Below are 25,914 nucleotides of genomic sequence, written 5' to 3'. Positions count from 1 at the left end.
TAATAAAGTGAATTGAAATGTTCTGTAACTTAATTATATTTGTGTTTTAGGGCCACGAAATTCGTTATAACACGTTTGAGACCTCATTTATATTCACCAACAAAGTTACATATGTGGTAACTTATAAGCAGGCACTAGGTGTATGAAACAAAACACTCGTGTTATAACGACTTTCGTTGCCCCGCCACGCGAGAATAGACAAGTTACATTTGATGGATTCAAAATTCAAACATATATATAACAATTTGTATCCTACTTACGCCATAACCATTATAATTTTTACCACAGAATGTACTCCAATTTTTAGCATAGTTTTAAAATGGAGGCAATTCAGCTGTTGAAGTTTATCCTGGACGATATACAAGCGAAAGGCGCAGTCGGTACTACGATAAATAATCAATACCATCTTGAAAAACTAATTGGGAAAGGCGGTTTTGGCGCAGCTTATTTGGCAGTGGATAAAAAAGCTCCTAAAAATGCGCCGAAGTAAGTATTTTACTCACATTTTTTCTAATTATACGTAATTTGTTTTATTAAATATAGTGGGGTGGGGGGAGATGGGGCACCTTTTTATTCTATTATCTCCTTCCATTTGGTGGTAAATAAAGAATATTTACAGAATAATCGTACATAACCGTATGCTCACAACTCTTAAAATAGCGTTGGTAATTGTTTGAAACACGATCAGGATATTTGGATTTTGTGTGCTAAAGGTGCCCCATCTTCCCCACCCTACTATATACCCTGTTTTGGTCATTGTTTACCTGGAATGATAAAGCCTGTAATTTTATACCGTTTCAATTGTGCCACATTCAAAGCTCTTTAATTTAGAAACAATACATCTGCCTTTACTCACTTTGGCAAAGTTTACAAACTGTTCTAAAAGGATTGTTCATAAAACTGCAACAGAGCATAAAGCAAAATAACTATACAGTACTGTGGGGGAAGACGGGACACCTTTAGCACATAATATCCTGATCGTGTTTTAAACAATTAACAACGGTCTATGCGAGTCGTGCGGATACGGTTTTATAATTCTTTTAATTATCTTTGTTTACTTCTAAATGGGACAGGAAAAAAAGGAATGAAAAAGGTGGACTACCTTACCCCAACCTACTGTCAATACAAAAATATTTACAGAATTGTATATCGTATCCCCACGACTCTTAAACAGCGTTGTTAACACGGTTACGAAATATGACATTACATGCTAACGGTATCCATCTTACCCTATAGAGAACTGTTCTTTTTTACAGAAAGGTCCTAAAACGTGTTATGGTCGAAACGGAAAACATAGGAAACAAGTCGGTAGTTCGAACAGAGGCTGCTTTATTGGCAAAACTGAGCCATCCGTACATTGTAAAGTTCCACGAGAGCTTTTTCGACAAAAATATATTCTGTATAATATCAGAATATTGTGAGGTAACCTATGCGTGTATGTAACTTATTTATCCTCACATAGCGACAGGCGTTATAACACGGCCTACACGGGTGTTCTGTTTCATACACCTTCTGCCCGCTTACGATGGTCCAGGTTTTCATTCACTTTTATTGTCTCATTTGATAGTAGTAAACAAAGAATAATACTTTAAAATCCCATCTTTCCTAATCGTGTTTTAAACAATTAACAACGGCCCTTTAGAGTCGTGAGGATACGGTTTTATAATTTTGTAAATAATCTTTGTTTGCTACCAAATGGGATATTAAAAGAGATTACAACATCGACCATCTTAACCCAAACTTTGAGAATATATGGATTTTATTGTGGTCCTGAATTAACTGTATCTGTATGCCCTTTTAGCTGTTAAGTTATTAGCAACTGTTTTTTGCCAAGTAACAAAGAACACAATTACGTTGTCTGCGTCACGCGTAGGCATATATGCAAATTAGGGAAACCGCTGGTATTATATTACTACACAATGGCATTACATAACCTAGGCTTGCCGTATTGGCCACATATTTTACAGGGCCGTGTACTTTATGCTTACATGGAGTATTCATACAACTTGCTTACAATATGGGCGTCTTCTTATACACCAGACACACATGGTGTATCCATACACCTCATGCTCACTGCTAAGTTATAACATGGGTGTCTTGTTATACACCAGACACACATGGTGTATTCATACACCTTATGCTCACTGTCAAGCTCTAGATTATTACTTCATACTCTTTTTATTAAAGGGCGGAGACTTAGCAGACCAGATAGAAAAACTAGAAAAGTCGGACCGTGCGTTTGGGGATCAAATGGTTGAAAAGATTGCTTACCAGCTTTTATGTGCACTGAATTATCTGCACACGAAGTAAGAATACGTATGTATAGTACTGTAGGTTAAGATGATACCGTTAGCACATAGTGTCCCATATTTCCTGATCAGTTAGTAATTAACAACGCTCTTATGGAGTCGCGAGGATACGGTTCATAATTCTGTTATCTACCAAATGGGACGGTAAAAGAGAATGAAAACATCTTATCCTAAGCTACTAATGTGCACTATGTATAGGCACACTTCATCACCCACAAAGTTACATATATGGTACTTCGAAAGAGGGCACAAGGTGTATGAAACAAAACACCTATGCTATAACAACAGTCATTATTTCGCCACGCAAGGATAAATAAGTTACATTCATTATTGTACTTATAATACAGATTAGCAAAGCTACTTTTTATATTCCAGAAAAGTTTTACACAGAGACTTAAAGCCAGCGAACGTACTTTTAAAAGGCGGAGACGTAAAACTGACCGATTTTGGCGTCTCCAAAAAGCTGGGCGTACAAGAATACCTAACTAAAACATTGACTGGGACTATTCTATATGTGGCGCCTGAGATTTTAGAAGAGAAGCCATACAGCACAAAATGCGACCTTTGGTACAGACTTTATAATTTCGTTTGTCTGGTGTATAAAAAGACACCAATGTTATAACTCAACAGTAAACATAAAATTACCTCTACACGATTATATACACTATATCTTTCAAAACGACATTCATATTACTTCCTGTCTTAATAACAAAAACTGTCTGACTAATTCTAAACCTAAATCACTCTGCACATAGTATGTTTTATTAATATATCTTTTCAGGTCCCTTGGTGTTGTTTTCTATGAGATATGTACACTCAAGCACCCATTTGAATCCAATATAGCAGCTATTTTAACTGGAAGTTTACCTACGCTGCCCAACCAAGCACACCAAAGAATTCTGTCAAAGTAACGCTGCTAAACCTGCTAATGCAATTTTCTGTTACTGTCTGGTACTGCATTTTTGTACCAAAATATTTTGCTTTGAAATTTAGTTTTTATGAAATACGGGTTTAAGGTTTGACGCTGCTACAATTGTGGGCGTATGTGTCCTTGGGCAAGGCACTTAACAGACATTTCTCCAACCCAGTGGTCACTAATAGGTTGCAGCACTCTGGGTGTCAGGGTAATGACAATTATACATACATTGATACATATAAATATACACTGTACATAATATACCTTGTTACTGTTATCATATACTGTATATATATATAAATAAAATAACTTACATTTTAGGATGTTGGTGAGACAGACAGATCAAAGATGCAATGCAATTGACATTCTAAAGGATCCAGTGTTTTCTAATATAAGGAAAAAGTAAGAGTAAGAATGTATTTACTTTTAGCTTCAAATTATTTATTGTAAATTTATGGGTCCATTCACCTCCCATGCTCATTATCCAGTTATAACATAGGTGTCTTCCTATACACTAGACACACATGGTGTATTCATACACCTCATGCTCACTGTTGAGTTATAACATGGGTATCTTCTTATACACCAGACACACATGGTGTATTCATACACCTCATGCTCACTGTTGAGTTATAACATGGGTGTCTTCTTATACACCAGACAAACATGGTGTATTCATACACCTTATGCTCACTGTCGAATTATAACATGGGTGTCTTTTTAAACACCAGACACACATGGTGTATTTATGCACCTCATGCTCACTGTCAAGTTTGAAACCACAAACCAGCATAGCTATATAATATATATATTTTCAAATTTTTATCCTTTTAGTTCTGACATTGAAGTTCGAATGGTTCCCCGAGCAGAAGTAAACCTTTTTAAAGGAGACATTACAAAAGAAAATGTAAGGTTTTAATACTAAACTCATATTTATATACATAAATACATGACATATGTATAATATGTGCCATGGCTCAATGGTTAGCGTGCCTCTAACCCAGAGGTTACGAGTTCAAGGTCTGGCGCTGCTACCATTGTGGGTGTATGTGTCTTTGGGGTATGACTTATAATAGCAATTTCTCTGATCCAGTGGTCATTAATAGGCTGTCTAAATTGTAACCTAGACAAAAAAACAACAAAATCTTATACTTTATAACTCTTAAGCGTACACAAAGTGTATGAAACAGACAACTCGTAATATAAGGTCTATTATTACTGACCATGCGAAATAAGTCACATTCATTGATTTCTTTTACCTCTTTTAGGTAGATGCAATTGTAATTGGCGTTGCGAAACAAGATTTAACAAATCTTGGAAATTCTCCATTGGCTGGCGCTGTTCTAAAAGCAGCAGGAAAAGAGTTGCAGGTGATTCTGAAAAAAAAAAAATATATATATAAATAGTAGGGTGGGGGCGACACCTTTAGCACATAATATTCAGATACCCTGATCGTGTTTTAAACAATTAACAACGGTCTATGTGAGTTGGTTTTATAACTCTTTGAATGTTCTTTGTTTACTACCAAATTAGACGAGAAAATAGAATGAAAAGGTGTCCTATCTTTTCCCAACCTACTCTAAAAAAAAGAAGACATGACTTTTAAAAGTGGGCATGAGGCATAAAAGGAGACAAAAAATAATGTGTATCTGGTGTAGAAGAAGACACCAATGTTATAACTTTTACCAAAAAAATGATATTTATAAATACACCTTAGAAGTATTCTAATTTAGCTTCTCTGACAATTTTACTTTAAAATCATTTTTTTTACGCTTAACCAACCACAACTAATTTAAATTTTATTAACAGGACGATTGTAACGCCAGTGCTGCATCAAAACCAGATATGTGGTCAGTTGTTCAAGTCAATAGCCACCAACTTCCATGCATTCGTGTATACATTGTACTTATGGAGCATTACAATGAAAACAATTCTGAAAAAATCAAAAAAAGCTATTCCGCGGCAGTAAAAAAATGCCTTGAAAATGCAGAGGGAAATGGTTTTTCAACGATATCGTTTTGCGCTATGGGGGCAGGGGGCATGGAGTATCCTATTGAAGAAATAGCTCGTTGGATGCAAGATGAGTTCAGAGCGTTTCGGACGACTAATTTAAAGAACATAAGATTGGTCATTTTTCCAACAGACATATTTGCTTTACAGGTATGAATCTGCTCTTGCTATTAGGCATTATGTATAAATGTAATGTATTATAAATAAAGGTGGCTAGAAAAAGACAGTCGATATAACACAGGTTTTCTGTTTTATACACCTCGTGCCAGCTTACGAGTTACCATGTATGTTACTTTGTGGGTGAATATTTTTGTATTTTTTCTTTTTTGTTATTTGATGTATGGTTAATAATTTGGACAACACATTTTTGACCACTGGGTTGGAGAAAATGGCGTTTGTTGCCTCAAACGATAGCAGCATCGAGCCTTGACCCATTACCTCTGGGTGAGAATTATTAAAAAAAATATTTCAGGTTATTTCCTGTGTTTTTAACGAAACTGAGACAACTATTGGAAAACTAAAAGTGAAAATTCACTGTGGTGATGTCATAAGTGAAGATTGTGATGCAATAATTGACAGTTGTGATCCACAGTATAAAATGAATCAAGGTAATAATAAATGTAACTTATTTTCCCTTGCATGGTGGGGTATTGGCAGTTGTTATAACACAGGTGTATTGTTTCATTCACCTTGTGCACGCCTACCAGTTACAATATATGTAAACAAACTTGTTTTGGTGGGAATGAACCTATATTATACCAACTCTAACATATATAATGCTAATTGAAATTTCGAAATTGAAATTTCGAAATTGAAATTGAAATTTCGAAATTGAAATTGAAATTTCGAAATTGAAATTTCGAAATTGAAATTGAAATTGAAATTGAAATTTTCAATTTCGAAATTGAAATTGAAATTTCGAAATTCGAAATTCGAAATTCGAAATTCGAAATTCGAAATTCGAAATTCGAAATTCGAAATTCGAATTGTTTAAGTCATCAAGCATTAAGCATATGGGAAATAACTGTCTATTAAGTTACATATAAAGTAACTTGTTAGCAGGCATGAGGTGTAAAAAAACAGAACATCCGTGTTATAACAACCGTCTTGCCCCTAAATAAACAAGTTACATTTGTTCATCTGTTTACAAAGTTACATATATGGTAACTCTGAAGCAGGCACGAGGTGTATGAAACAGAACACCCGTGTTATAAAGACTGTCATTGCCCTGCCACGATAGGATAAACAAGCTAAAATTATTAAATCGTTAAAATCTACTTTTCAGGGACACTGGCGCCTGCTGTTCGCAGCAGAGGGGGTGCGGTAATTGCGGCAGAATTAAGTGCCACCAAAAAAGTTGACGGTGTAGTAGTCACTACCGGTGGTGACATAACCTTGGTCCAATACATACTACATATAGCTGTAAACAAAAGCAACTTGGTGGAAAAATTAGTTGCAGCATTAAATGTAGCAGAACAACTGGAAATGCATACTGTTGCTATACCAGCAATTGGAACAGGTGGAATCAAATAATAAAATAAACTAAAATTAAATCTTTGCAACCATTATTGAAGACACAAATAATGTTATTACTATTATTATTAAAATTACATAGCCAGAACTTGTCAAAGTGGTTAGTGCAACTGCCTGTAATGCAGAGGTAATAGGCTTAAGGCTCGTCACTGCTACCGTTGTGGGCGTATGTGTCCTTGGGCAAGAAATTTAACAGCAATTGCTCTAACCCAGTGATAACTAATGGGTTTCTCCAAATTATCAGCCATTTATAAAAAAAATTATCATCTACAAAGTAACATGAATCTGATACATGGTAACTCGTAAGCGGGCACGAGAAGTATGAAACAGAACACCTGTGTTATAATGACTGTCATTTCCAAGCCACGCCAGTAAAGGCAAGCTACATTCATTCATTCAATTATTCCATTTATTATTTTTAACTTACATAATGTATCTAGGTGATCTTGGGCTTGAAGTTCACATATCAGCCAATTGTATTCGCCTCGCAATTGAAAAGTTCTCTCAAAGTTACCCAAATGCTAAAAACCTGCGTCAAATTACAGTTGTTGTATACCAAGCAATAATGCTGTCAGATTTTCAGCAGATTTTATGCAATGCTATTGACCCAGAACTGCGACAATTATTGGAAAAGGGCGGAAACCCCAAAAAATGCTCAATTTCATAATTTTTAACCATTTTTTTCGAATGTATTGAGATATGTTAGCCATACATTTAAAAATATTAAAAATTTCTGCTAAAAATTCTTACCCACAAAGTTAAATACGGTGCGTTAACCCATTTTGTTTACCTTTTAAAAACAATGGTGCAAAAGAAGGCAAGACAATTTAAGAACCAAAATATGTTAAATTGTGAAAAATGTACTCATTAAGTTTAAACAAAAACAGTATTTATGTCAGCATTAGTTTTTTTAAGTTTAAAGTTTAAACAAAAACAGTATTTATGTCAGCATATGTCAGCCTTACTATACTCTGTATAAGCGTATTATTTATCAAGTATGGTATATATGGTAACTCATAGGCCGGCATGAGGTGTATGAAACAGAACACCCATGTTAGAACACTGTCGTTTCCGCCAGGGGAAAGATAAATAAGTTACATTTATCCATTTATATTCAATGAAAACTTTATATGCAATTTTCTCTACAACATTGTTTATATATATTGCCTTTATTACTGCTAAATTACAGGAAAATATGATAAATATTAATGGGCCATAACACTTGTATGTTTCATTTTATTTACCATTTAGTTGTGCCTTTTCGTTTTCGTTTGTATATAGTATTGCGCGCCCTTTTCGTCTACGAATACATCTTGTTTTTAATCCACAATAAAAGCACATATTACTGCCTACTAAGTTTCGTGTTCAACACTAGATATAAAAGATATGTTTTATAGAATTACAAAACGGCAGGCACTGTATTAAACGTATAGGCTAGTATATAATGTAAAATAGTGGGAAATTTAAACGGTCGTAAACTTTAAATTTTTCAAAATGCAGGTGTAAATTTTATGTGCAAATTAAACCCCTGTGGTGACGAATATACTTTATAAATATGCTGCCCAAAATCAAAAATTCCAATCGGCTTTCGGGCGAGGTAAAATAACCTGACTAGTTAGGATCGCATTTTGTCTAATTAAAGGTCTATTTTCGAATCCGACTCAATCACTCGTGTCAGCCAAATTCGTATTGCAGCGTTTTTGTAAAAAGGCGCGGGTTTTAAAAAGTCAAACTGTTTTTTTTAATATTCTGTTACTTCTGCTACCAGGCATAATTAAAATGTTGTAAATAGACTTCTTGCCTTGCTAAATGGCATACAAAACGTCAAAAATGCACAACCGTGCGTTTTTCCATACCAAATAAACCGTTGAAAATTGCTTTTTAAAACACACAACTTTTTTCTAGACTTGCAAATTATATCCACTGCTTTTATTGTTTATTTAGATTTAAAACTAATTCGTTTAAACAAGACTGGCTTTTACAATTATGACAATTTTATTTACAAAAAAAGCACAAATTAAATTATCATTTATAAGATAGCTTTTAAAAATGAACGTAATAAAAACAATACATTATTATATAAAAAAGTATTACTCTATTATTCGTCAGATGGCTTACTAATTGTAGGTTTAGTTGCAATGATAATAAGCCATTTATTTTGATTGATTTTGTTTTGTATATATATCTATTTTAAAAGTAATTATCTGGCTTTGCCATTTTAACCCCTATATATATAAAATATTGAAGATACATTAGTAAAATGTTGTATTTACAAAGATATATATTTTTAAAATGATATATCATTTTTTACCCCCAAAGTAACATATATGGTAACTCGTAAGTGGGCACGAGGTGTATGAAACAGAACACCCGTTTTATAACGACTGTCGTTTTTCGGCCACGCGAGGATAAAACAAGTTACATTCATTTCACTGAATAGTTGAACACATGTGTGTGTTTTTGGGCAAGGCACTTAATGGCAATAACCCAAACAGAGAGATCACTAATGGGAAATTATCAGCCATAAAATTACCCACAAAGTTACATAGGTGGTAACTTGTAAGCAGGCAAGAGGTGTATGAAACAGAACACCTGTATTATAACAACTGTCATTGCCCTGCCATACAAGTATAAAGATTATAAACTAACTCATATGGTGTAAAAAAAGACTTGTGGGCAATTAATAGCATATATTTTGCTGGAATGCAGCTAGCATTTCTGGTTGAAATATCACAATATAGACTTCTTTAAGTGCTGAAAACTCAGTATTTTTAACAAAATCTTCTAAAGCACCTCGAATAGCTTGAGCTACTTTAGCAGGATCATAATGCAAATTACCTGTAGAAAGACAAGAACACTGTTATTTTTATACACCAGACACACTTTGTGGATTCATACACTTCATGCTCACTGTTGAGTTATAAAATGGGTGTCTTCTTATACACCAGACACACATGGTGTATTCATACACCTCATGCTCACTGTTGAGTTATAACATGGGTGTCTTCTTATACACCAGACACACATGGTGTATTCATACACCTCATGCTCACTGTTGAGTTATAACATGAGTGTCTTCTTATATACCAGACACACATGGTGTATTCATACACCTCATGCTCACTGTTGAGTTATAACATGAGTGTCTTCTTATATACCAGACACACATGGTGTATTCATACACCTCATGCTCACTGTTGAGTTATAACATGAGTGTCTTCTTATATACCAGACACACATGGTGTATTCATGCACCTCATGCTCACTGTCGAGTTATAACATGGGTGTCTTCTTATACACCAGACACACTTTGTGGATTCATACACCTCATGCTCACTGTCAAATTATAACATAGGTCTTTTTATACACTAAACAAAATATGTATTTACTACCAATCCTTAATTACCTGTTCCAATAGCTGGAATAGCAATTGACTTATTCTTCTCTTCATTTGCTGCATTTAGCGCCTTTAAAACCAGATTGCGTACATCACCAAGGCTAGAACTGTGAATATGGTGAATGCTTTGTATATCTGCCATATTACCGCCACTAGTCATACGCATGTGCGCTGAGGGATTGGCTGCTGCCTCTGTTTTTAACAATTGCCCACCTTTGTCATAAATTGTTTGAGATAGATCCCCTGAAAATGGAATAAATGAACGAATGAAGAAATGAAGATTTTAAAGTCATAAATAAATGTAACTTATTTTAATCTGTGTGGTAAAACAACGATAGTCGTTTTACCAATGGTGTTCTGTTTTATAAAAAAGAAGTTACATTTATTTATTCAGTCGTTCATACAAGAATGAATAAATTTAACTTATTTATTTTCGCATGGCTGGCAATGACAGTTGTTATAACACGGGTGTTCTGTTTCATACAACTTGTGCCCGCTTACGAGTTACCACATATGTAACTTAATAGGCTACTGTTTTTTTGCTCTTTTGCAAAGCAACAATTTAGGCAACCAAATAGTGACCACTGGGTTGGAGAAATTGCTGTTAAGTGTCTTGCCCAAAGACACATACGCCCACAATGATAGCATTGACGAGCCTTGAACCCACAAACTCTTTGCAAGGGCTTTTGTGTTCAATTACATACCAGTTGAAAGTTGAAAGTTCCCATCTGTACTATTGACAATTGCACCACATTTTAAAGTAGTGATGTCACCACAGAAGACTGAAACTACCACGTTACCAATCTCACATGGTGTGATGCTGAAGACATCTCGACACTTCTGTAAATACACCTAATGCTCACTATTGATTTATAACATGGGTGTCTTCTTATACACCAGACACACATGGTGTATTCATACACCTCATGCTCACTCTCCAGTTATAACATGGGTGTCTTCTTATACACCAGACACACATGGTGTATTCATACACGTCCTGCTTACTGTCAAGTTATAACATGAGCGTCTTCTTATACACCAGACACATTTGTTGTATTTACCTGAGCATCTTTATGGTTTGGATCCAAAACAAGATTCACAGTTTTCAAATAAAACGGTCGAAAACGACGAAACTCATCTTGCAACCAACGTGCAACTTTTTCCGCAGGGTAGTTCAATTTATCCAAAGGCAAAGTGAATGCAATTGAATTGTACATTTCCTTGTCACCCTGCTCCAATGCTAGCTTGACAGATTTGCAAATGGCTGTTTGTAGCATTTTTTCTTCTTTAGCATTATACTGTTTTAGCTGGCAGGGTATAAGCCGTGAAGGCCTTAAGAATCTGAGGCAGCTGGGGTTTAAGCTTTGAGTGCTGTATTGATTTACTGCTTGCTGTAAGAAATGAATGAGTGCGTTACATTTATTAATCCCCTACTGACAGTTTGTAACACATATGTCTTAGGAAGTTAACAAGTTTTAAAACGTCCCAACCAAACATAACATATGTAACTTTGTGGGTAGTTGTCTTTATACAACTTTTATTGGTCTTTATAACCCCCAGGCCCAAAAAGGACACACCCAAAGGGGCCAAAAATGATAGCAGCAAGCTTTGACCCCTGTATCCTCTGGACTAGAGGCAGGTGTGCTAACCGCGCTAACACCCTAACATAACCATGGCATTGGAGATATAGGCGTCTATCTTTTGGAATAGCAGGGTGCTCTTTGGGCCATATGCTCAGGTTATTGCCTTTAATTGGTGTGTTATTACCCCATTATTTTGTGTACCCAGATATAACCTATTCCATGTCATGTATGTATACCCATGTTAGGTGCCTGTAATGGAACAACATAAGTGCATATTTTCCTCAACAAGTAAAGCAGTACTACTTACCCTGAAACTCCCATATGGTGAAAGGCTTGCCAAATCTCCTGTCGGCAATACCACATTACTAGGCATCCAAATTACACAAGTGCCTTCCTGTAAGAAAGTTACTTAAAAATTTACTTTAGTTACTTAAAGAGTAACATACGTGGTAACTCGTAAGCTGGCTCTAAGTGTATGGAACAGAACAGCCGTGTTATAACTACCGTCATTTTCTGGCCACGCAAGAATAAAGTAAGTTACATTACATTACTTTTACAATGTAATAAGTCAGACTGTTTTGTATGTTGGTTCAAGTACTTAGGGGTTAGGGAATACTTGAAGCTCTCCCAATGGGTAGGGTGAAGCTGCATTGATGAATTACCTTTAAAACAAGCCAAACTCAAGCACCTATTTAGGAAAAACTGGAAGCTCTCTGCACAGAGCTACATGTTATAAAATGACAGGCATATGATCACAACTCAAACTAAAGGTTTAGCAGCCATGTTTTTTTACACTTTTACTTAAGTAGTTTTTACCTGAAGCATGTTTTAACAATTATTGTTTTTTGCCTACTCCCTTCTCTTTGCTGTTTTAATTAATCTGATTTTAGCCTTAAAAATGCAAAAATATAGATTGTCTCGCCATTTGGTTGTTCAGACTGTCCTTTTTCGGCCATGCCAGGATAAAGTAAGTTACATTCATTTATACATACGTAGGAAATGCAAAAAAAAGATTTTCTCACCATTTGGTTGCTGGGGTCATCATCCACAAGTTCTATTGTCAACCCTTCTGATCCAGCGTTAGAACCACTGAAATAATTATGGAAATTTTAACAAATATTAAACAAAACTAAATAATCACTAATGGTTGCAAAAAATAATGGACACACACACATAATTTTAGACTACGTTTTCAGTTTGAATTTAGTGTATTATTTATCTTTACTGGGTAAGGCAGGGGTTTTAAATGGTTGTTTTGTTCCATACACCTGGTGCTCCCTTATGAGTTGCCACGTATGTAACTTCAAGGTGATTGTTTTGAGATAAGTTTTTTTTTAATGTTTGGCTGACAGTTTGGACAACCCATTAGTAACCACTGGGTTGGAGCAATTGCTGTTAAGTGTCTTGCTCTAGGATACATACGCCCACAATGGTTGCAAAGATTTAAGTTCCAATTAGGCATATGCAAACAATTTGGTGTTTCGGCCGCATCTGAGCTAAACTCAAAGTTCTTAAAAATGATCATTTTTCATATTAAATATCATATAGCAAAATGACTTACTTATTGGTTTGAAAAACTTCAAAATGGCGGTCTTCTAAAACTTCAGCAGCACTTGCCCTGTTTCTTGGATCCTTTTCCATCATTCTGTAAGTATTTTAATTTAGTTTTATAGACTTAAACAATGCTAAATATATACACTCTTTCTGTCTGGTATATAAGAAGACACCCATGTTCTAACTTAACAGTGAGCATGAGGTGTATGAATACACAATGTGTGTCTGATGTATAAGAAGACACCCATGCTATAAATCAACAGCGAGCATGAGGTGTATGAATACATAATGTGTACCTTCTGTATAATTACAAACTTACAACTATAACTCAATAAGCGCAGGGAAGGCAGAGATAGTTGGACACACATTCCTATGAAACAAATCTAACTTATTGGTTGTAATTTTTACTGATCAATCTAGTGCAGAAAAATTCTAGGGTAGGTCTGCACCCCTGCCACCCCAGGTTTGGCGCCTATAATTCTAATCACATAATCATATGTCTCTTTCACCTTAAAAACAAATCCTGGAAACGTTCATCTGGCAATGTAGGAGTGGGCATAGTATCCATGTGCTTTAGGTATGGAATTATTTGCATTGCAACAGCTGCAGACCCACAGATTGGTTGCAAGGTAAAAAGCTCATATAAGATACATCCTACTGACCTGAATAAATGAATGAATGAATGTAATTGTTTATACCCGCTAGGCGGGGTAATGACAGTCGTTATAACACAGGTGTTCTGTTTCATACACATCGTGCCTGCTTTTTAGTTATGAATGAATTAATGTAATTATTTATCTTCGCATGGCGAGGTAATGACAGTCAATATAACACGGGTGGTCTGTTTAATGAAAACTTATTTATCCTAGCGCGGCGGGGCAACGACAGTTGTTATAACATTAATGTTCTGATTCATACACCTTGTGCCCTTCCAAAATTATCGAAATCAATGAATATAAATTATTTATCCTCGCGTGGCGGGGCACTAGAAAAAGACAAGAGAAGAAATAGAAATGTGCTACAGAAAAAATCAAAATGTACTATAGAATACACCTCGTGCCAGCTTATAAGTTACCCCATATATACCATTCAAAATATACTTTATTAAATGCCAGCTTACAAGTTACCGCATATGTATCAAAATATACTTTATTAAAACATACCATACGTCCGATTTGTCGCTGTAAACCTGGTCATTATGAACTTCAGGGGCAAGGTATAGAATCGTTCCTACTATACTAGATGCTTGATATGTTGATGCATCCAGTTGTTTTGAGCAACCAAAATCTGACAACTTAGCGTCATTGCCAACCAACAAAATATTTGACGGTTTTATGTCCCGATGTAAGACTTTTCTTTTTGGATAAAAAAAAAATTTTTTTTGGCCTTTTTAGCATTCTCAAATAACATTTATTAAATACATCATATTTTAAATACAATTAATTTTTGTTATGCGTTTCAATTTTTTTAATGCATACAAATTTTATTGAAAATGCTATGTAAAATTTGTTTTACCCACAATACAGTATAAGTTAACTCAAATTTAGTTGTGTTTAATTTAAACAAATTAAAAAAATTAAACAAAAATGTATATGTAAAGACATGACCCATACTATAACAGTACAAATATATAATTATATATATATATATATCATACTTGTCACGACTGTGTGCATATTGTAGACCATCTAACACTTGATATGTCCATCTCAAAATATCCTGAGCGTCAATTGGTAATTGTTCAGATTTTGCATATTCAATTTTTGTGGCCAGTGTCCCACCCTGAAAAAATAAAGATTCTATTATATTGTTGCATACATGTGTTACAGTTTTTAAAGTTATAACTTGACAGAGAACATAACATGCATGAATGCACTTGAACAATTTTGAGTGATATTGTTAAAAGGCAGTTACACTCATAGTTGTTAAACATAGGGAAAAATTATTATAAAAAAAGCAATTTTGGATTTGTCCATTTTGGGACTTCACCCATATAGAATAGATGCAAATACTCAATCCATACCTCACACAGTTCCATTATAATACAGAACCAATCACCATCAAAGAAACTGCTGAGAAATTGTACAATATACTTGTGGTTAAGAGAACTTAAAATTCCAGCTTCTTGCCTAACTGTTTGGATATCTCTGCAACTCGCAATTTGTACACGCTTCAAAACTTTCCTGCAAATGTACAGTTTAATTTGCGCCAAGCAGTGAGCATGGGGTGTGAATACAATTGAATGAATGAATGTAAGTTACTTTATCCTCGCGTGGCCGAAAAACGACAGTCGTTATAACACGGGTGTTCATACACCTCGTGCCAGCTTACAAGTTACCTTAATACCTTGTATGTTACAATTGTAGGGTTAATGAATGTAACAAATTTATCTTTGTTTGGTAGGGCAATGACAGTCGTTATAACACAGTGTTTTGTTTCATACACTTCGTGCCCGCTTCAAGTTACCTTAATACCTTGTATGTTACAATTGTAGGGTTAATGAATGTAACAAATTTATCTTTGTTTGGCAGGGCAATGACATTCGTTATAACACAGTGTTTTGTTTCATACACCTTGTGCCGCTTATAAGTTTCCGCATTTATAACTTTATGTTTTTTTATGTATGTCTGATAATTTGGACCACCCATTAGTGACCACTGGGTTGAAGCAATTGCCATTAATAAAGTGCCTTGCGCAAAGACACACACACCCACAAAGGTAGCAGCAATGAACCTTGAACCCATTACCTCTAGGTAAAACGCAAGCATGACTTACTTCATATTATTATCCTCTCTGTCAGAAACTTGCAAAGCAATGCCATATTTCCCTTTGCCAAGTTCTTTATCAATGTGGTAGCGTTTTGCAACCACCTTCCCAATTAAGCCTGTATTTTGGGTGTCTACTAAAGACAACTCCCGAAGGGAAATTGCATTTAATTCAGCCATAGCTTTATAGACAGTCCAGCAAGTTTCAGTTGAACTACTATATCCACCTAGTAACTATATACAATGTGTACTAATGTTGTTTGCCAATCACCTAAACAAGAATTACGTTGCAAAATATTAGGAATTAAATTTATAGTACTGTAGGGTAATGGAATAATATAGGCACCTAAATCCCATATTTCATAATCGTGTTTTTAACAATTAACAACACTATTTTAGAGTCGTGATGATACGGTTATACAATTCTGTAAATAATCTTTGTTTACCACCAAATGGGACGATAAAAAAGAATAAGGACATGTGCCGTCTTACCCCAACCTGCTATATGATGCGTCCCATATTACCCCATCCTCTTATATATTTACCCTATACAATACGTATTTTGCCAGTTATATGAATTCATAACACGATTTACAATAAATATGAGGAACTTATTAAATCTATATGTAAAGTTTAGTTACTCTTTCCACGTTAGGCTACATATACAACTGCTTTGGCATATATAAACTTTATGGACTGTATATAATAGGGTGGGGTAAGATAGGACATGCTTTCACTCTCTTTTCTTGTCCCATTTGGTAGTAAACAAAACATATTTACAGAATTATACAAACTATTTTCATGACTCTAAAATAGCGTTGTTAACTGTTTAAAACAGTAAAATACGATCAGAAACGAAATAATTATAATATAAATACGTTTTTAACTTAACAGTAGGCTATAGCCTAGGCTAGTCCGCAGTTTATATATACCTACATACTGATATACAAGAAACGCTTGTACCAGCGAACTTCTTGTATTCTGTTGTACTCTACGCACAAAAGGCAGAAGTTCAAGACGGTACAGTTTTGAAGGGAGAGCAAAAAATGGGGAATCCCGAATTTAACATTAGCGCTAGCGCACTGTACACATATAGCACATACCATTATAAAATCCAAATGTTTAACCGACCAACTGCCTAAATTCATAAAAAAAAGGATACTATATTGTGTTGAGTAGTACAGTCTATGTTTTTCTTATTTTACCGTTCTATTCAGTAGTAAACAAAGAATATTAACAGAATTATATAACCGTATCCCCACACTTATAAAAGAGCGTTGTTATTTGTTTGTTAAAACACGATCAGTAAATATGGAATATTATGCGGTAAAGGTAACCATCTTACCCAACAGTACTAAATAGGTAGCAAATGCAAGATAACTTTTTAGTCTATTGACTTATTATTATAAGCTATCTCGTATTATACCTTCTTATAACCATTGTTGTACCTACAGTACACAAATGTAGCAAAGCTTAGCAAACATACAGACTGAGCACATGCAAACATTAACTGAACTACGTAGGTGTACAGTACATTACTTGTTTGCATATAGACACTGTAATGTAGGCTGCGTTTTTCCCTCGTAAGCTAGTGTAGGCTACATCACCCACAAGGTAACATACATGGTAACTCGTAAGCGGGCACAAGGTGTATGAAACAGAACGTTTTTTCCATATTCTTACTGTTGTTAATTGTTAAAACACAATTAGAAAATATGAGATATTACACAACAGACACAAAACGTAATCTTAACTTTTACAACGTTATAATTAGGTTGTAATTTGATTGCGATAGACTCCCAAAAAGTAAACGTTATTGTAAAGGCAGGTTAAAACGTTTTGTTTAGACAGATTGTCTGTACTTTAAGGGTGTTTTAGACAACCATGTAAAAACACAAAACGAAATTCTTGCCAAAGACTTTTACATACGACTATAACTATTTATTACGCACCGCCAAATAAATGTACAGTTTTATACCAGTTAACTTTTGCCCAAACACAATGATATGCATATATACACATAATAAGTTAATATTTTCTTCCATAACTAAAAGAAACCAATATTTTACTTTACAGTTGCAGCAAAGAACCAAAATGTAAAATACTAACACAGTAATGCAAAGCATGTGACTGCTTATGATATTATTCCATATGAATTACACATGCCTAAAAAAATGCTAAAAATTGACAATTTTACTTTTTTTGGTAATTTTGATATATGTATGGGTTACAATTTGGACAACACATAAGTGACCACTGGGTTGGAGCAATTGCTGTTAAGTGTCTTGCTCCATGACACATACATTCATAAGAGTGGGAAAAACTGTTTTACTTAATTATTTTGTAACTCTTTATAATAATGTAGAACACAATTGTTATGTGTAAAACATACTGCAAAAAGTTACAAATCCAGCCAATAACATGAACTTTGTAAACATTATATACCTAAACACGATTAAAAGCTGCTATAAACACTGTGTAGCAATACAGAGATCCTGCTATAGTTAGTTAGCTTCCATGGTTTGGTTCACCCATGCCATAAACAAAGGCAGCTTGGTAAAAATTCCAGGCCTGAAACTGTTTACTCCATTTACCGTGGTCTTCTTACCACACCCATATCCCCAGCTTACTATACCCATTTGAATCCAACAGCTTTTTCTTGTGTTCTCATCATATAACTGTAACATGGAATAACTGGATTAGCAAATGTAACCTATTTATTCTCGCATTTTAGGGTAATGATAGTTGTTATAACACCGGTGTTCTGTTTCATACACCTTATGCCCGCTTACGAGTAACCACATATGTAATTTAGACATTATGATTTCTTTAATTTTTTTCGCGTTTCTTCGACAGTTTAGACAACCTATTAGGGACAATTATGTTGGAAATGTTCGTTTAGTGACCTATACACCAACAATGGTAGCAGCGACAAGCCTTGAACCGTAACCTCTGGGTTGGAGGAAAACACGCTAGCCATTGTGTTACAGGTTCTCTCTTGCCTAAATCCAAACATCTATAGACTGCCTTGCCGTAAAACTTCACCAATACAGAATAGAATGTAAAAAAATATTAAATATGAATATATGAATATATAAATCTAACTTGCCTTATCCTCGCGAGGTTGGAAAATGATAGACATTATAACACGGGTGTTATGTTTTATACACCTCGTGCCAGCTTACGATGTTTATATTACCTCTCTTATTAAAGGTCCACCACTGTCCCCTCGACATGCATCTATACCAACTGTATCATTTGCACTTGGCGCACAAACCATTCGTTGTGTGAGGTCGGTCCCCCATTGATTAGTAAAGTCTCGACACCTTAAAAGCAAAAATGTTAAAACAAATTTTTACGACAGTCGTTATAACACTGGTGTTTTGTTTCATACACCTCGTGCCCGATTACAAGTTACCTTGTATGCAACTTTGTGGGTGTTTTATTCTGTATTACTTTACACAACATTAGTGACAACTGGGTTAAAGCAATAGTTTAGTTTCTTGACCAAGGACAGCTGTTTAGTTTCTTGACCAAGGACATATACACCCACAATGGTAGCAGCAACGAGCCTTGAACCTTTAACTCTTGGCACAGTTTAAAATGATAGAGTATATATCAACTATACATTTTAACTCACAAACGTGCACGAGGTGTCCAAAAAAGTGGTTGCCCCGCCATTGAAAAGATAAATAGGTTACATTTATTCATTGAAAATATAAAATAAAACGTTTACGTTGCATGTGGCATAAGCTTAAGAACTCCTTGCTTTAAAGTCGCAGAAGCATTCAATTTTAGGTCATTGTCAGATCTCTCATTTTCATGCCCAAAACCGGTTACGACTGCAATATTCTGGCTGTTTGACACATCCAAAACTGCTGCGGCTGAAAATCGTAACGAGGTTAATTCTTTGCTGTGTAAAACTGCAAATTCAAAACAACATAAAAATATTGAATTCACAGATAACAATTTAAAACAGTTTGGCTGACAATTTAGACAACCGATTAGTAACCACTGGTTTGGAGCAATTGCCGGTAAGTGTCTTGCCCAAGGCCACATACATCCATAATGGTAGCAGCGTTGAGCTACGAACTCGGTATCTTTTGGTTAGAACACGAGCGCTCTAACCCAGTGCTTCTTAAACTGGAGGGCGCGCCTCCCTAGGGGGGCGTGAAACAATCGGAACGGGGGCGCGAAAAACTATAAAAAAAAGGGTTATTACATTGGTGTTCAAAAGGCCTAAATACGACGCACGTAAAAGTTAAATTAAAATAGCAAACTTTTAAATCTGTTTTTAAACCTCTTACACATACTAAATGATGAGGTGTCATTCCTTATTATGACGCAAAGAATCACCATGTGAATTATGACACAAAGAATCGCCGTGTGCTATTATGTCGTAATTAATTTCCAGGCAAAACAATCGCTATTATGATATAATGAATCCCTACTATTTCGTAACAAACAGTCTACCTGGCTGCCTAAAGATACAGGGTACAAGGCTCAACCCTGCTATTATTTCTGTGAATGTGTCCTTGGTCAAGAAATTCAACAGCAATTGCTTCAACATAGTAATCCCTTTTGATTTGTCTAAATTCTCCCTTAGTGGCTGTCCCTTCAAATTTTTAGCCATATATATACAAAATAAAAATCCCAAAATGATAATCACCCACGCAGTTATATTCGTGTTAACTTGTAAGCAGACAGGAGGTGTATGAAACAGAACACCCGTGTTATAACGAATTTCCAAAGCAGGTTACATTCATTAAGATAGTACATATATGTAGAACAAGTTAGTTACACATACTTTCAATGTCACAGATTTGCTGTTGATTTGAATTGGCTGGAATTCTTCCTTTAGTTCTCAAATAACTGTTCAAGCAATTGTTTGGCATGCAAGGTAAACATACAGGTCTGATGTAATCTGTGAAATTGACCCAACCAAATGTGTTGGGAACATTTATCCATCTTGTCTTTGTGGGGTCTAGTTTTACTTGCTGGCCAAGTTTAACCTGGAGAAATAAGTATGAGTGTTAGTCTGTTGTATATATTAATAGTATTTAGATAACTTAACAGTGAGCATGAGGTGTATGAATACACCATGTGTGCCTGGTGTATAAGAAGACACCCACGTTATAACTTAACAGTGAGCATGAGGTGTATGAATACACCATGTGTGCCTGGTGTATAAGAAGACACCCATGTTATAACTTGACAGTGAGCATGAGGTGTATGAATACACCATGTGTGCCTGGTGTATAAGAAGACACCCATGTTATAACTTGACAGTAAGCATGAGTTGTATAAATACACCATGTGTGTCTGGTGTATAAGAAGACACCCATGTTATAACTCAACAATGAGCATGAGGTGTATGAATACACCATGTGTGTTTGGTGTATAAGAAGACACCCACGTTATAACTCAATAGTGAGCATGAGGTGTATGAATACACCATGTGTGTCTGGTGTATAAGAAGACACCCACGTTATAACTCAATAGTGAGCATGAGGTGTATGAATACACCATGTGTGTCTGGTGTATAAGAGGACACCCACGTTATAACTCAATAGTGAGCATGAGGTGTATGTAAATACACCAGTGAGTATCATTGTCTAGGGATATATCATCAAAATCTGGATGATATATTATTTTTTCTGTATTGTACACCACCATGGTAGGATCCAGTCTGTTTCGATAATGACTGCGTGTAATCGGGCGATTGTATAAACCTGTATAAATAAAAACAATATTTAGTATCGTTTCTGAAACTTTTGTATGACACAAGTGGTTAGCCACTTGCATTGTAAGCATAAGATACTGGGTTCAATGCTCAATGCTGCTACCATTGTGGGTGCATGTATTCTTGGGCAAAACAACATCAATTGTTTCAACCCAGTAGTCACTAATGGGTTGTTTAAGTTGTCAAACAAACAAAAAAACAAAATTGTACATGTTTAACTCGTAAGCGGGCACGAGGTGTAATACTATAAGACACCTGTGTTAGAACTTCTATCTTTTCCTGTCACGCGAGGATAATTAGGTGCCATTAATTGAATTAACAAACTGCAAAAACTGTTCAAAAACATCTTACCAAAAGTAACACGAAAATTTCGTTGCCATGCAGCATTTCCTTCATCATATTTTGCGAATAAATGAGCTGCAGTTAAAACCCATTGGTTGTTAATAAGAGAACCACCACCAAGGAAGTTGCTTGTAGAATAGCTCTGTAAAGGTAATGGATGAATATAACTTGTAATAAATTCTGCGAATCTGACCCTGATCTGATGTACATATAGTTGAACGATTCTAGTATAGTGAAATACAGTAATGATCTGGTGCTACGAAAACGTAACCAACAAAGATCAAGTCCAACCACTAGTAGTAATTGAGAAATATATTTCGCCTAAATGGCATCGTCAGTCTCTACAAAAGAAGCGTATAAAAATATAGCAAAGTAATGGAATGGAGAATACCAAAGAACACAAACACCTGCATCTACGAACATTAAAAACATCAGAACTGGAGAGGCACGCTGGACAAACAGAGGAAAGCAGAAAGGTGTAAGCTAGGTGTAAAAGGCGACAAGGAAGCGAGATAACGAAGGAGCGTGCGTGCGCCGTCTAGCGGGTAGAGAATTTATTCTTGGTTTGGCCTACATACTGACTATCGCAAAATTTGCAAGTGGCCACGTATATGCCGTAGCATTTGCAGTTGAGGGTTTGTGTGAGGCGTACCATACCTCGTGGCATAGAAAGTTGCGTGTTGGGGGTGACCATGCTCGTTTTGTGCTGGCCGTGCATGCCACAAAGGGCACAGTGGCCACATGGATACGAACCGGGAGATTTAAAGTTATCCTTCCCATGCGCAATATGCCTGTAGTTCGTCAATATATTCTGAGGGTTCGGTGGTTTTCTGTAGGTAACGAGAGCCTTGGGTTGCAATTGCCTCTCCTTATCTGATAAATTGTCTAGGTGTGGGAAGCTCGTAGCCCAAACCAGTATTGTAGGAAGTTCCTTGGTATCTGAAGACGTGTTGAACTGGTGTTTCCAAGTTTCAGCTTGTCTTAGAGCTTGTCTTGTCCCTTTGTGGCATGCACGGCCAGCACAAAACGAGCATGGTCACCCCCAACACGCAACTTGTCGCCTTTTACACCTAGCTTACACCTTTCTGCTTTCCTCTGTTTGTCCAGCGTGCCTCTCCCATTCTGATGTTTTTAATGTTCGTATATGCAGGTGTTTGTGTTCTTTGGTATTCTCCATTCCATTACTTTGCTATATTTTTTTTAGGCTTCTTTTGCAGAGACTGACGATGCCATTTAGGCGAAATATATTTCTCAATTACTACTAGTGGTTGGACTTGATTTTTGTTGGTTACGTTTTCGTAGCACCAGATCATCATCAAATGAATATAACTTACTTTATTCCTGCATGTTTGGAAAATGACAGTCGTTATAACACGGGTGTTCATACACCTCGTGCAAGCTTATGAATTACCAAGTATGTTACTTTGTAGGTGATTCTTTTTAATGTGTGGCTGATAATTTAGACAACCCATTAGTGACCACTGGGTTGGAGCAATTGCCGTTAAGTGTCTTGCCCAAGGACACATATGCCCACAATGGCAGCAGCGACGAGCCTCGAACCCATTACCTCTGGGTTCGAGGTAGGAGCGCTAACCAATTCTGCTACGGTGCCGGAAGAAATATAATATTAAATTAATATTAACTTTTTAGGGGTAACATTTAAAAAAATCCATAACATTTTTTATATATAGTATTTTAAAAAAACTAGGGCCTTTACAGAAAAAATTTTTTTTCTGTAAGAATTTAAATTTGTTAAATATTAATGTAATTAACCTACTTTTAATATTTGCTGAAAATTTCCGCCATTAACTTTTTTTGTAAAAACTCCTTGCCATGGCCAAGCTTTATCAACAGCTGTTTCTCCGTTAAGCACTCTACCAAAGCGAGCTCTTGTTTTTATACTTCCTATGTCACCTGCTTGTCCACATTTTCCATAGTCTGAAGCATATATTATCGTATTTATATGGTAGGTTGTAATTTATAGCATATACCTTTCAAATTAATCATTTTTGAAAGCATTGCTTTGAACTGTTCATTAAAGGAGAATTAATTGTTTGGAGCAACTACTGTCAAGTTGCTTGGTGTATAAGAAGACACCCGTGTTATAACTCGACAATAAGCATGAGGTGTATGAATACACCATGTGTGTCTGGTGTATAGGAAGACATCCATGTTATAACTTGACAATAAGCATGAGGTGTATGAATACACCATGTGTGCCTGGTGTATAGGAAGATACCAATGTTATAACTTGACAGTGAGCATGAGGTGTATGAATACACCATGTGTGCCTGGTGTATTAGAAGACATCCATGTTATAACTTGACAGTGAGCATGAGGTGTATGAATACACCATGTGTGCCTGGTGTATTAGAAGACATCCATGTTATAACTTGACAGTGAGCATGAGGTGTATGAATACACCATGTGTGCCTGGTGTATTAGAAGATACCCATGTTATAACTTGACAGTGAGCATGAGGTGTATGAATACACCATGTGTGCCTGGTGTATAGGAAGATACCAATGTTATAACTTGACAGTGAGCATGAGGTGTATGAATGCACCATATGTGTCTGGTGTATGAGAAGACACCATGTAAAACACAACAGTAAGCATAAAGTCAATGGTCATAGCTTTTCAATTCAAAAACATTACCTACCTATGCGAACATCAATTACTCGGTCAATGTATTGTTCCAGCAGATAGAAGTTTTCAATTTGCACAAAGTTTTCTAGTTTCCCTCCAGCAAGGCCTAACAGTTGTGTGTACTCTGCTCTTGCATCTGGTGTGTTTCCGCGGCATGTAGTACAAGAAGTTATGCTGTAAAACTGTCGAAGAGTTTATGTAAATAAGCGCAAGGAAAAAGTTGATACGTCTGCTTGTAGCCTAGAGATTTGGGGCAATACCGATTCCGCTACAAATGTGGGCACTATAGGCTATTGCTTTAACTCAGTAGCGTAATCAAATAATAATCCTTAATTACCCATACACATAAGGCAGTTTTAGAAAAAATATTAAAACTACAGGAAATAAAATAACAAAATGAGTTAGAATACGAAGAGCAGAAATGTTAAGTTTTTTCAATTCTTTAGTGTTAAAATGAAGTTACAATCACAGTTGTCAAACGTAAGAAACCTTATTGATTCATGTGGCGAATGCAATATACTTTGGCTCTGCCTGTTTGTATAGACATAACAGCAGGGTAAAATCTGGGGTGACATTGTTAAAATATATTTACACTCATAGTTGTCAAATATAGGGAACATCATTGATCAATGTGGTGAATGCAATATACTTTGGCTCTGCTTGTTTTTATGGACATAACAGCAGGGTAAAATCTGGGCTGAAATTGTTAAAATGCAGTTACATTCATAGTTGTCAAACATAGAAAACCTCATTGTTGTGAACGTAATGTACCAATACGGTACAAAAGATCAGGCTAAAAAAAGTTGTTTTTTTAAATATTTTTTAAAGAGGGTGTAATATATATAATATTAAATCATTTTTTAATTATATAATATAAAATCATATTTAAAGGGCTCTTTTTCTGTTTTAAAGAGTTTGTTTTTGCTTTTCGACTTATACTCTGCATGACTGCAACAGTTTATATAATAAACTTATAAACGAAAAATTGTGCCGCCTTAAACCTCCCTGGCTACGCCACTAAATACACCTGTGAAGAACAGTTATATTAAAAATCCTTTAAAGTTGTAATACCTGGGGTGGATTTGGCTGGAATCTCTTAAATTATATTTACAAT

General features: G+C 35.6%; 3 protein-coding genes and 1 long non-coding RNA gene across 4 annotated transcripts in view; 1 reads left to right on the top strand and 3 right to left on the bottom strand.

Annotated features, from left to right (window-relative positions):
- Window positions 1-183: 183 nt before the first annotated feature.
- LOC100177858 (cell division control protein 15) lies at window positions 184-7,674 on the top strand. Its single transcript, XM_002125006.4, has 12 exons — window positions 184-486; window positions 1,257-1,422; window positions 2,188-2,306; window positions 2,685-2,876; window positions 3,091-3,216; window positions 3,547-3,627; window positions 4,060-4,132; window positions 4,494-4,595; window positions 5,035-5,385; window positions 5,708-5,843; window positions 6,521-6,754; window positions 7,209-7,674. Exons 1-12 carry the CDS (start codon window positions 320-322, stop codon window positions 7,433-7,435), a joined length of 1,974 nt encoding a protein of 657 aa, XP_002125042.1. The 5' UTR covers window positions 184-319; the 3' UTR covers window positions 7,436-7,674.
- On the bottom strand, window positions 3,535-8,097 carry LOC108950043. Its single transcript, XR_001975029.2, has 4 exons — window positions 8,013-8,097; window positions 7,196-7,297; window positions 4,485-4,601; window positions 3,535-3,611 (listed from the first exon to the last, which is right to left on the bottom strand). It is a non-coding gene; the product is annotated as an uncharacterized LOC108950043 (long non-coding RNA).
- Window positions 8,098-9,169: 1,072 nt separating this feature from the next.
- Window positions 9,170-16,359, bottom strand: LOC100175525 (serine/threonine-protein kinase Nek7-like). Its single transcript, XM_002125072.4, has 12 exons — window positions 16,078-16,359; window positions 15,326-15,485; window positions 14,960-15,084; window positions 14,466-14,657; window positions 13,812-13,964; window positions 13,310-13,393; window positions 12,771-12,837; window positions 12,056-12,142; window positions 11,227-11,556; window positions 10,870-11,005; window positions 10,175-10,408; window positions 9,170-9,606 (listed from the first exon to the last, which is right to left on the bottom strand). Exons 1-12 carry the CDS (start codon window positions 16,245-16,247, stop codon window positions 9,449-9,451), a joined length of 1,896 nt encoding a protein of 631 aa, XP_002125108.1. The 5' UTR covers window positions 16,248-16,359; the 3' UTR covers window positions 9,170-9,448.
- Window positions 16,360-18,571: 2,212 nt separating this feature from the next.
- bf-2 (complement factor B-2) overlaps window positions 18,572-25,914 on the bottom strand; it is a gene marked incomplete in the record, with an annotated part of 14,698 nt that continues 7,355 nt past the window's right edge. The window contains 12 exon segments of the mRNA NM_001033839.1: window positions 18,572-18,745; window positions 19,267-19,393; window positions 19,804-19,951; window positions 20,875-21,079; window positions 21,667-21,671; window positions 21,674-21,799; window positions 22,162-22,294; window positions 23,930-24,090; window positions 24,814-24,982; window positions 25,872-25,892; window positions 25,895-25,898; window positions 25,901-25,914. Coding sequence (NP_001029011.1) covers window positions 18,572-18,745; window positions 19,267-19,393; window positions 19,804-19,951; window positions 20,875-21,079; window positions 21,667-21,671; window positions 21,674-21,799; window positions 22,162-22,294; window positions 23,930-24,090; window positions 24,814-24,982; window positions 25,872-25,892; window positions 25,895-25,898; window positions 25,901-25,914 — 1,287 coding nt within the window.

This window comes from Ciona intestinalis, chromosome 13, assembly GCF_000224145.3.
Source record: "Ciona intestinalis chromosome 13, KH, whole genome shotgun sequence".
Lineage (NCBI taxonomy): Eukaryota > Metazoa > Chordata > Ascidiacea > Phlebobranchia > Cionidae > Ciona > Ciona intestinalis.
Note: the sequence above shows the minus strand (reverse complement) of the source record. Positions and strands in the feature narration are given on the sequence as shown.